The 12515-nt window shown below is 38.9% G+C and overlaps 1 protein-coding gene across 4 annotated transcripts in view; it reads right to left on the bottom strand.

Annotated features, from left to right (window-relative positions):
• Positions 1 to 12515, bottom strand: part of SSBP2 (single stranded DNA binding protein 2) — a 134923-nt gene that overhangs the window by 12746 nt on the left and 109662 nt on the right. For all 4 annotated transcript variants that reach the window (XM_048292227.1, XM_048292229.1, XM_048292228.1 and 1 more), the window contains 7 exons: positions 11255 to 11303; positions 10220 to 10255; positions 8303 to 8357; positions 6717 to 6787; positions 5915 to 5993; positions 4740 to 4768; positions 1893 to 1991 (listed from right to left, as the gene is read on the bottom strand). In XM_048292227.1, the coding sequence (XP_048148184.1) occupies positions 1893 to 1991; positions 4740 to 4768; positions 5915 to 5993; positions 6717 to 6787; positions 8303 to 8357; positions 10220 to 10255; positions 11255 to 11303 (418 nt within the window). The remainder of the gene's footprint in view (positions 1 to 1892; positions 1992 to 4739; positions 4769 to 5914; positions 5994 to 6716; positions 6788 to 8302; positions 8358 to 10219; positions 10256 to 11254; positions 11304 to 12515) is intronic.

The following is a 12515-nucleotide window of genomic DNA, read 5'->3' as shown; positions in this document are numbered from 1 at the left end:
AGAAGCAAAGATATGTATGACTGTGATTAAATTAGGCTTTTGGTCTGTATTATTTTGTGTTAGCAATTTTAGGGGGGGCAAGCTGAATCAGGGACCAGTGGTCATTCTCCTTTATGTGAACCAAAAATTCAATCACCTCATCACACTATTGCAGTGACACAAACTGAACTGCAGCCTTTACCCAAGCTACAGCTACCCTCAGGTTAGCAGTGCTTCATTAAAGGGACACCACAACGCCTAGAAGAAATGCACATCTATCAACATAATTTGTTCTTAAATTGAAAACTGTGGACTGCATAAAACACCTAATTTGGCCTAAAATCCTCTAAGCAGAGGAAAATGTTCAAATGCAGGAAGATAAGAAAAAGGAAATATAAATTTGCCTGTGCAAAACCACATGTGCCACAAATATCCTGCCAAGTCTTGAGTTCCAAGCTGGCCATTTCCAAGTGTCTAAGCACATAGAAAAAACATTTTAGATGGGTCTTCCCCCTCACATAAACTACACAGGTCTGACTACCAGCTCCAAGGCTTAAGGCAAAGCACCTGCTCAAGTAATTTCCTGTATCTGAGCCAGGGTATCTGGGGGATCACTTTGGGAAAGAAGCCAAACCACGGTCTCAAGGTGTTTAGGATTTTTAACTTGTTATTAAGCCCTGCATTGTTACCCACGCCTAACCAAAATTCCCGGTGAACTGAAGAGCAAATCTACTGGAGAAAGGACTCCATGATAACGCCTATTCTGAGCAGCCAAGTGGCAAAATATGGATCAGAAAGCAAAGCAGTTCCCCAGGGCAACAGAGCAACCCATGTTAGAGAGACAGCAGTCCCTGGGAGCAGACAGGCATGTGTCACTCCTGCCTTGCAGGCACACATCGCAACAAAGCCCTTAGGAATCCAAGCCCCTGGCTCTTCCAGGCAGCACAAAAACACCCAGAACCCAGCAAATGTCTGGGAACACAGATTTTCTCTGGAGTACCACTGATTGCTCTTGTTCCCACAGCCCTGTTTCAGTGACCCTGCCTGCCCTCAGCACAGCAGAGTGTGCCAGATTGGGAGCCAAGGGCTGCTGGGAACGGGGACCACATTTCATGAAGGTTCTGAGTTTACTGCCATTTTGGCAGATATTAAACATTGCTCTTTTTAGGTTGTGTATGACAGTTTTCTTCAACACTCCACACAACCTGAATGTGTGCCCACCAACAGCTAACTGAGAGAATCTCTTCCTTTTCACTAGCTAAAAAAGAAAACCTCCCAAAAGCCCTAAAATCTGATTCCCATGAAATTTTCCATGGAACTCAACTATGCTGTGATCCAACAGAAGCTGTTTATTGAGCTGCAGTTCACCACTGGCATAGGTAATGAGGTTACTCTCCTATTCAGGGACCTAGACGTGGATTTAGAAACCCAGCTTCAGGCACACAACTATGACAATACCACAGTCCTGCTCTGTGAACTGTTTACACCACATTTTGCTGCTTCGACCATTATCCATTCTTAGAAAAAGCATAATTTGCCCCAGAATGAACACTATAGTGGGAACCTCTGCCTTTTATAGGTGCAACAGCACTCTGCATCTTTGCAACATGGAATCTACTGGTGCTCTCATCACATACTTCAGTGTAAACCCTGCTTTTTCATTGATCTCATAGCCCAGAAAAAGTTTCTGCAGTAAATCTATGCCTCCCACCTTTTCCAGCTTCACCTCTCTTTTGCACAGTATTTTTTATTCAAATCAATACTGTACTTTCAGAAGCTATTAAAAACCATGCAAGACACAGCGCTGCACTACAAGCACACTACAAAACTTGTAAATTTTCTTTTTCGAAACAAAAGGCCAGAGATACAGGTCCACCTTCGCAACCCAACAACCCAGGTAATGAAATACTTACACTCTCACTCTGGAAGGGGTTTAGGAAGTTTCCACCCATCTCACTGTCATCCCTGGGAGTGCCAGGCTGGTTGCTCATGCTCATATTACTGGGAGAGTTCTGTTAAATAAGATTGCAAAATAGAGATTCAGTGCTGAAGGTTTCAGTTCATTTCCCAGCCTCACCAGGTGTGCCCAGGGCATGCTCCACACATCACTTGGTGCACTTAGGTGCACTGTGCAGTGCACTGGGCTTCTCAAGGATGAAAAATCAGCCCCAGCAGGGTTCTGCATGATTCAGTCACTAATTTTAGCCTGTTAAGTAATGTTCTCTTTCCTGAAGCAAGGATTATTTACCTGTGCCTCATTTTCAGGTTATAGTCAGCATCTGCTTCTGCTGAAGTCAAGAAAAGTTATAAAAGGCTGCAGCAGGGATATGAGGAAGCTCATATTAAATCATGTGGTTGAATGCAGCCACGTCTGTGAGCCCTGACATATGTGAGGTATGAGTATGTACTTAAAGATAGACAAAATATGTACTTAAAGGCAGATCTGGTCTGCACAGAGCTTTGCACAGGCCTGTGCCTGAGGTCTGCTCATCGTGGTCACAATGTACTGAAATAGTAACAACCTAAAGCCTTCCAAAAATTAATTGTTACTCCTTTTCTTACAGCCAGTGCACAACTGCCTCTGCAACTTCAAAAGGAGAATGGGTGAAACAAGGTGATTGCCATAGAAATTATTCTGCCTCAATAGCTCACACATGGTTATTGTACCCACTACAATTAGTCAGGTGCTCTTACAAAGCTGGTTTGCAGTAACTGAACCATAGGCAATCCTCTTTCCATCACTGTTACATCTCCTACTTAAAGACTCATGATGGAAAAACAGAAGTAAGGGGAAGGGAGGAGTGAAACCATGGATCTCAAAATGAAATCCTTACATCTATCACAGTTCTTTCCTTGCCTTTCTTTTTAACCCAGAAAAACAGAATGCAATATAAATATAAATATAAATATAAATATAAATATAAATATAAATATAAATACCAAACTAATTATGTACATGACATGCAAGCAGAACTTCTTTACCAGCATCTGAAATGCAGCTCAGAGAGTTGGGTCAAAAGCCCTGCCTTAGCCCTTCTTCTTTCTTCAGTCTAATTCAGTGCTTCCAAAACTGTGATCCCCAGGGCCACTGGACAACATGCCCATCAAAGACAACTAAAAGCCTAACGAGGTGATTAACATCAGTCCATCAGGTACACCAGAAATTCAGGGCCCCACAGCTCGGAGAAGGTTGAACCCTGAACTGCTGCTGTACCCTCAGCAGGCATTAACTCAGGGGAGTCCATTGCCTGTGTTACACAGGAGGTCAGGCTACACAATCACATCACTCCCTCTGCCCGTAAAATCCAGGAATACAAAGACCTTGTCACATTCATTTATGCTCTGCACTGTTGCTCATTCCTGGAGGATTTCCCCTATTTTATCTTGCTCTGTGTAGAACTAAGCTTTGACATTCTGCTGTTGCTACAGCATGCCAGCCCCAAAGGGCCAAATTCCTGAAAAAAATCCTGTTTTAGAAAAGACTCCCTCAGGCTGCTTTTGTGACCACTTGGGGTCCAGCACTCTAGCTCCAACTGGGGTTTTCTAAAGCAAGAGTACACCTGATGCCTGCACAAATTCCATGGGCATTGCAATAAATGCAGGTTATTAATGTTTATTTAATATGCATAATTTCAGTTAATTTACTGCCCTCATCTTAATCTACTTCATAAAAAACTTCATGTTCTACCATTCAGCTAATTTAATCAAAATCTTCTCTAAAAAGCTAGGAATTCCGTGAGCTGTACCGATTCTGCCAAGACTGACTGGATCCATTTGCTATGGACAACTGTGTTACAGGCAAAATTAACACCATTTTCCTTTTCGTTACTTAAAAACCACATAGATGAAATGTGATTTCCATGAGTTATTCATGCAGGTTAACGTATTTAAGACTTCCAGGTAAATTGTTTTGGACCCAAGCTTTCAAAGCTACTGATACCTGCACCAGCACAGCGCTGAATAGCTACAAGTGCAATACTGGCTTTAAAAATTATCCCAAGGGAATGGAAATGTTTTGGCTTTTTCCCTTAAAAATGCTGCACTTTGCAATAAAATACTGAAGAAAAAACACAGACTTTGATTAAAAAAATGATGTATGCTGGTTATCTCACAGAAGGGTTTCATTGAACCCACCACTGCACAGCCCAGCACAGCACAGCCAAGGCAATGTGGTCTTTTCCATGCATCACTTTACTTTGTGCAGAGTCTGAAAATGTTTTAAGAACACAGGGTCCTCTTTATTTATGCCTCTTTACCAATACCACATCAGCTCATTAATCCTGAGTTAATGACGATCACGTCCACAGCAGTTTTGTTTTTACTGAAGTGACGCATTCAAGTATTATTTCTGTAGATGCAAAATCCCTGCAGATTAAACTCACATCCATTTCCAGCTATTTAATGTTTGTGATATCAAAACACAGCTTCTTCTGAAACTGCTTCCTAATCTAGTTTCTGGGAATTTATCCTGAGGATTAAGATATTAACATTACCTTACAGAGGTGACAAACCCAATCCTGCAACACCTTAAGGAGATTGCCCCAACTTTACATTTGACTAGAATTGATTATTAGAACTGGTTTCATTTATTTGAAGAGTATCAAAGACTACAACATGATCTATCATATTCTGAACTGGAGGTAATTATATAGAATATGATAACATAAATCTGCATTAAAAAAAGATTCATAATGGAGACAAAGGAAATTAGTTTAGAGTGAAACCCTCTAAAAATTCCAAATATTTGATTAGATACTCACTTTGGAAATACTGTCCATGTCTCCTGAGCCTGAAATTAAAACAGACAATTGCTCAGTTAGTTTTGAGCTGAAGCTAAACCAGTAATTTTTTCATAGAAAACACACAGTGCAACATTAACATTTTAAAACATAACCAACTCAGTAAAAGTTTACAGGCGGTACAGAGTAATCAACTCCATCAGTCTGGGGCTCTTGCCAACTTTTGCTGCACTACATGTACAGAGTAGCTCTTAGAAGAAACCAGATGATCCTGATGTGCAGAGTAACAGAAACCAAATGAAATTAAATATAGTGAGAGCAAGACTATTGAAAACTAATCGAGGGTTTTTTTCACATGCTGTAGGTCTCACCTCAGGTAAAGCCAAGAATAAAGGAAATGCAACTTTAGGATGGATGAACACAGAAAAGCATTCTTTTAGCAGCAAAAGACACATGTTCAGGAAAGACAAATTCTGGAAGAGTACTGAGTACAAAACTAGAAGAGTCTCACAGCAAAACAATCACAAATGGAGCTGTGGGAGAAGACTGAAATAAGTATTTCATACAACCAGGCAAATTAGGGCTCAGAAGGAATATGATTTCTCTCTCTAAAAAGGTCAGATACATAGATGTTATCAAGAGTTATTTTGTCATGGCCCAAAAGGATAAATTACATGCTATGTACATGTAAAATCCTTCCATAACTGTTTCAATTTAATTTTTCATTTTAGCTAAGGAGAAATAATTTCTGTCACTGTAGAAAGCAACAGAAAAAGGCGTGGCTGCCTCTCACAGAGATTTTCATTGATTTGAATGCAATGTGCATCATTCTTAGTTAAACCAACTGCCCATTTTAGGATTGTAATAGGTAAAGAAAGGCTGTAAAAGTGTCCTTATATAAACTAATCTAAAATTTCAGGGACATGCTTTCCTAAAAAAAAAAGTAATTTTCAGTCGGAGATAGATGCCTATGCTGAATTTTCGTTGTTCACAACAAGTCTGCTCAGTGAGCTTCAATTTTTTTTTTTTATTGCCACAGCCTCTTCAAGTCACTCCCTTCATCTCACTGATGTACTTACAACTTTTTTCATACATTTTTACATACTGTCTTCCACAGAACTCCCAAGAATTAGTCACAGAAAATAGCACTGTCACTGAAAATACACCACATTGGCAATATTTACTATTAGCATTACCTAATGATCCATTCATATGATGTGAGTCCATTCCACCCAGTCCGCTCATGGGTCCATCTGAGCCTGGCCCCAGTGGAAACTACGAGAGGAGCAGGCATTAAAAACTGTACAATTATTTTTCACACAACCTAATAAAGAGAGAATATTCCTCAGGAGAAGAGGGAAAAAAAAGTAATGAAAAATCCTCAGCTCTGAATGAGAAGAGACTCTCAAATCCCATTCAGACCTTTAAGAGAAGGTCTCTCATGCGAAGACTGAAAAACAGCATTGTTTTTGCTCACTTTCATGGTTTTTGGAAACTGTCATCTCTGTAGGCTGGAAGCCAACAAAATAATAATCTATTATTTACCTCAATGCTTTTTGTATAACTTCCCAGACTGCTGCTGGCAACTCAGCCCTACCCCCATTGAAGTTATAGGGAACTTTCATAACTCTCTTAAATCCATTCGTGATTAATTAACAGCTTTCAAACCCCACCTGACCTATACAGAGTTGGAAAGCTCCACATCACCTTCACAGCTTGAGCAGTTTCTGTCCAATTCCAGTAATTAACCTTAAATTTAGCTCTTCACACATTTAAAGGACATTGCCATTATAGCCAAACAATCTACAGTTTACAGCATAATGATTTAGCATATCTATATACATTTAAGTTCTACTAGCACTTTTTTCCCAGAGGCCCATAAAGAGCCACCCATAAAAATGGAAAGCTTAGCAATAATGATAGCTGATGGAAACGCAGTGTTTGGATAAACAAAAGGCTGGACTACTCAAAGAAGGATGTAAGTAGATTCATATTTACATTAGGTCTGTTGGGCCCAGGTGGCACAGCATTCATTAAAGTGTACATGTTGTCTCCAGAGTTGGTTGAATCTGTAATAAGAAATTATTTTAAGTGCTAAAATACACTTTCCAATAAAATTACTCACCTCATCCATTTCCTGTCATTTTGTTCATATTATTACTGTGCCTGAATCCCATACACAGCGGCACTATAACAGAAGATTTTATTCCCTTTCTATCCAATGCTGCCACACAACAGGGCTATGAAAAGAAATAATTGCCATGGTCCCCAAGTGACTACTTCTGTGCTCTAGTTTTATGCATGACTGTTGAAAGGTTTATAAATCACCAAGAATCTGTAACTATTTAATTCCATAAACCCTGCTTCCTGGAGTTCTAAATTTCTTCACTCATCTTCAATATTATCCATAGAACAGGACTTTTTTTCTTATCAACGCTTCCTGTAATTTGTTTTCCATCTGTAATAAATGATAAAAAGCTTCTCCTTGCACAGACTGGGAGTTACAGTGTTTTACTCTCATCCCTGTCAAGTCCATATGATTTTGAATATATCCAGCTCTTCAGTGGAACGCTGTGCAAAGATCCTTCACTCTTGAGGGAGTCTTTAGCTGATACATCTTCATGGTACAGCTTGGTGCAATGCTTGCAAAAAGCCCCCCAAAGTGACAGAAACTGAAAGGAGAATGACCTGAAAAAAGTCTGTATGCATCCCCAAGGGGATAGCACGATTTAAAAAAAAATATTGGCAACTCTGGACAATCAGTATCTGCACAGAGAATGAAAAGAGCTCAGCACTCGTACCCAGACCCTTCACAAGACCATTCCACACCCAATGGTCTTGTACATACAACAGGAAGATATCAAGGTTTCTGTCTACCAATTAATCTTTCCAAAATGATTTTCTAAGCATTAATCTAAGCAAATAATTCCACTATATGCAGAGCCCTGTGTATCACACTAGAGCAGTCAAATATGCTGTCTGAGGAAAAGGGAGAACACAAGAGCTTTTAGCCTAAAGTAAAATCAGCCTATAAAGTTGTTTTCAACATTCACTGAGGTAGGCAACAAGTTCCTTGTCCACACACATCCCTGGCTTTCCCCATATTCTGCTGGCTCATGTCAAAAACACATGGGATGGCTGGGCTGTGGGAATCCTTGAGCTGTTGGGTCTCAGAGGTGAGTAAATACCTTCGCAAAACTCACAGGGGCCAATTTCTAAGTGTTTTCATGCTTTGGGAAACAGAACTTCAACATATATTTACCTTAGGTTGCTTTTCACTTGTTCATTTTCGGAGTGTTTTTATTTGGTTCTGGTTTTAATTTTTATTTTTATAAAAATATAATATTTAAATATTTAAATCCCTGGAATTCTAGTTAATGAAGTCATTATACTTGTGCATTAAGTTTTTATGGCCAGTTAGGAAAATTCCCTGAGCTGGAGACATCAGCAAGTAGGGAAAAAGAAACTGATGTAGGAAATACAGACCCCATAATTTAGAGTTATCTGATTCTATATTAAAAAAATAACTCGTGTACTTCCTAAAATCCCTTGTAATTTTGTTGTTTCCAAGTGTATTTCAGTACCTGCAGGACTAGGCATGATGGGTGTTCCTGGTGGCCCTCCACCTCCTGGAGGACCCTGGAGAAAGGAAAAATTGTCAGTTAGCATGAAATAAAAGGTTAGACTAAAGCTAAAAGAGACACACCAAAAAAACCCAAACATCAAGGGACATATATTTTTTTACGTTTTGGGTATTTCCATGTCACAAATCTGATCAAGTCCAAGAAACACAAAATGCTCCGATTGTCAAACAAGAGTTTTAGGGTTCTCCAGGGATTTTATTCTAATCACCCTAAGCATTTACTAAGAACAGAAACACAACATCTTGCTTCCTATGTTTCCAGAACCCCTAATATCTTTAGGTAACATGAAAAACTACCAACTTCCACTGTGCTAAAAATGCCTGCATCAATAAAAGACAATAAATGTTGACTTTCCATAATAAAACATACATAGATTGCTAGTAATAATTATTATTTCCATTGCCATATGACTATTACTGTACTTTATCTCTTTTGTTATAATTTAAAACAGCAGATATTCTGTTTCAGGCAGGGATATCTTTTCAGTGGCAGCAGTTACAAGGGTTTGGCTGTTCCTGTCTGCTTACAGGATATCTATCCACATACTTTTTATCCACAAATACATATCCACATTTTACCCATACCTACATGACTCCATACACTTTGTATTCATATACCTGTGTACTAAGCTCACAAACTTGATTTTTTTAAGGGCTCTCTCTGTATATTTTTCAACATTACATAAAGAGATGCAGGAACAACTAACTGGTCATTCATGAGAAAAGTTACTTGTCTTCATTAACTTTTGCATCTCATTGTAAATTTGCTTTTACTCTCATTGTTTGTGTATTTTCTTCTCTTAGAAAGCCTCTTGGTATCAACTATTTTCACTCTGAGAATATAATTTTATTTATGTATAAAGAGAGTATACATTTGTATATTTATACATATTATATACACTTACATATTTGTAGATAAGCTTATATATTACTATATATTAAAATATTATATATAGATTAATTGTATTAAGTTCTCAAAGTTAATAAATCCAGATTACAAATCTTTTCACTATAAACCTTTTTAAGGAGCTCTCTGGCCCATCCCTCATCCTCAAACATTTGTTGTCCATGAAGTCAAATATTCCCCAAATGTCGTTAAATTCTGCAAAAATGGAATGTGGCAAAACCACAAAATGTCTTCCAAACAGAGAGAGCTCTGTGAAGTTCCGCATTGAAAGAACTGACCTGGGGACAGCAAATCTTGGCTGCTTCCACTAAATTGTGACGAAATCACGGCTACAGTTATAGACACTTGCAAGAATCATAACCTTTTCCACTGCTAATTGTCTAAATAAAGCACAAAATAAATTGCTTTAAATATATAATCCTCCCTCGTCACCCTGTGACACCAGTCCTGTTCATGTGGCAAAACCAGACTAAACAATCTGCCTTAGAAGAGCTCTTCAGACATACAAATAAGCTGAGAACAACAGCAACAACAACATAAAGAATCTAAAATAATCAACAAAGTTAATCTCTGGTGACAGAAACAAAATCCAGCACTACACGTAAACATTTTTTTCCTGTAGAAGTTCAGAAACTCCCACACAGCACGGTTTTACTGAGAAAGCCAAGGGGTTTTTTGTCCTTCTTTATTGAAGACAATACACTGTGTTAGCTACAGGAATGTTTTCTCAAGTGAAGCAGCACCGAGGGCAATTAGGAGTAGGCTGATGACGACTCTGGTAACGAACAGCCACATCTGTAGCAGGGCCGGCTGGAAACCCTCGGTGCAGGCCAGATGTTCAGCTCCCAGCCGACACACGGGGGCTCCCCTCCACATCTGGGCTGCTGTTCCTCTGCCTGAACGAGACGTGGTGTCCCACAAACACACAGGCACACACACACAGGTACTCACCACGTAGTTCCCAGGAGACGCCGAGGAATAAGGTATCTGTAACATCAACAGAAAAGCTGTGATTCCCTCTGCGCTGGGAGGGGCTCCAGGCAGCTGCGGGTTAGTGCTCATTTAATTACAGAAACTAAAGATGCAGCTACGATCGTGGGGGGAAACGCCTCTGTTGTCAAAATAAACACCTCTCTTCAGCAATTTGAAAATATTAACTATAAATTAAAGTACTAAAATGCTAAGGTATAAGACTATTAAGGCAATGTAGTTGATAAGGTTTATGAACTTAGGCAGCACATACTTGCATTTCACTCAGCAGGAGTTCAGAGTCAGCCAAGCATGAACTGAATTTGTGTGTTCTTAGAGATACCAAATTTTGATTAAAATCTTGACCATAAAAGGAAAAGAAGCTACCACATCTTTCACCTTAGAAGACACTGGTATTTATTTGCATTTTTTATTTATGTTTTTTTTAAAGGGCAGTGTCCTGGAGAAATCCTGTGAATAATCTGGTTGTCTTCTGTGTTACAGCCTTTGCAATTATTCTGTCCAAAGGAACACAGGCCAGTGCTGTTGTGGGAGGAGCAACTGTACTGACAAACACAAATTTCTCTACAGACAACTTGTCAGCCAAATGATTGTTACAAATGAATCCATTGTTGGACTTGCCAACTGATTTCAGGGACTGAAAAGACTTTGACTATCAGTTAAGAAATACCCATTTTAGTCAAGTACATGCAAAAGAAAACTGAAGAAGAGTTTCACTAATACAATTAAAAAGCTCAAAGTGAGAAAACCAGAAAAAACTGTTTAACAGGGCAAGCCAGACCCACCTTGTCCAAATGCAAGTGCTAAAAATGGACATGCTTAAACCAATGATCCCTGAAAGAAAACGAGATTTTTCTGCCTTCTGGAGAAATACCAGACACTGCTGTTCATGTAGGACCCCAGAACAGCCTTTATATTACGGCACTGCTGGGCCTGCTGTGAAGGTACTTCCCTAAATACAGGAAGATGTCAAATATATTTGTAATATTTACTTACTGAATTGGCATTGGTTGGGTTTGGCCAAGGTCTGCCACCCCCAGGACCCCTGAAACAGAAGATGAATGATGAGACACAGAACATCCCCATCCTCTGACCATTCTCTGAGGAAAAAATCTGAATAACCTGTTTCCAGAGGAAGGAAGAAAGTGGCTTTTTTCAAACTAAAATGTGTTTACAAACCATAACTACCCCAAGTTAAAATGAAGAGCAGAATTCTTGTTGTTGCACTGCTATTTAATAATCTGGTGAGTTGATTAATTTATTTATGACTCAGAAAATAAATTTAAGTCATAAAATAAATAAGTGTTCAGTCATAAAACCAGTAATCTTGCTCACATAATTAAGCACATGCCTGAAGTACTGAGGATGCATGCATTTACCATGGGTCTAGAATACTGCAATATAGTCATGTTTCATTAGTAAAACTTGTGCAATTAGCTAATAAATGTTTTGGGAACACCTAATTTATATAAGAACAAGCCATACAAAATATGTTGCTATGATCCCTATATGATGATGAAGATGATCATGATGATCATGATGATAACAACACCAGTCATGATAATAAATTTCATGTATTAAACCCAGAAAACCCTCAGAGGGTTTTTCTCACAACTTCTGCTGTTATTTTAAGTTCCTCACTCTCAGCTAAGCCCAGAAAAATAGTTTGGGGATGAGGCTTCCTCTCTTAACAATTCAGAGGGAACTCAGACACAGCAGAGGTAAAATCTCTGTGTTTACCATCACAATGTCTCAAACCCATAATTATTTCTGGGAGCACTAAGAGCTCCTGGTTGTTTATAAACGAGACTGAATCACTTTTTGAAGGCCGTGACAATGGAGAGGCAGAGATGACAAAACTTTCACATCTAAAATGGCATTTTAGCCTCATTAGCTGTAGAAAAGCAACATTAACCACTGCAGCTCACCAGGCATGGGAGAGAGACTTAAACAGAGAGAAAGAATCACCCTTTACTAATGATTTCTGGAAGTTTTCTAAGTCTTGCAGAAATAAAAACTATTAAGTGCATACATTGCCTGAGGGATTTAATATTGAATCTTATTTTTTTTTTATTACGTTGTTGATGAAACTACAAAGGAACTCTCTCAAAAACAAATCAAGAGAAAATTTACTTATTTCCACTGCCATTATTGTTGGAATGCTGGAAATCAAGAATGTTTATATGGTCTTTTCTGCCTCATTCAATGAAAGACTGAGCAAGGAAATGCTCCTCAGCTCAGATATTCAGCAATTTCT

This window comes from Corvus hawaiiensis, chromosome Z (genome assembly GCF_020740725.1).
Source record: "Corvus hawaiiensis isolate bCorHaw1 chromosome Z, bCorHaw1.pri.cur, whole genome shotgun sequence".
NCBI classification, from domain to species: Eukaryota; Metazoa; Chordata; class Aves; order Passeriformes; family Corvidae; genus Corvus; species Corvus hawaiiensis.
Note: the sequence above shows the minus strand (reverse complement) of the source record. Positions and strands in the feature narration are given on the sequence as shown.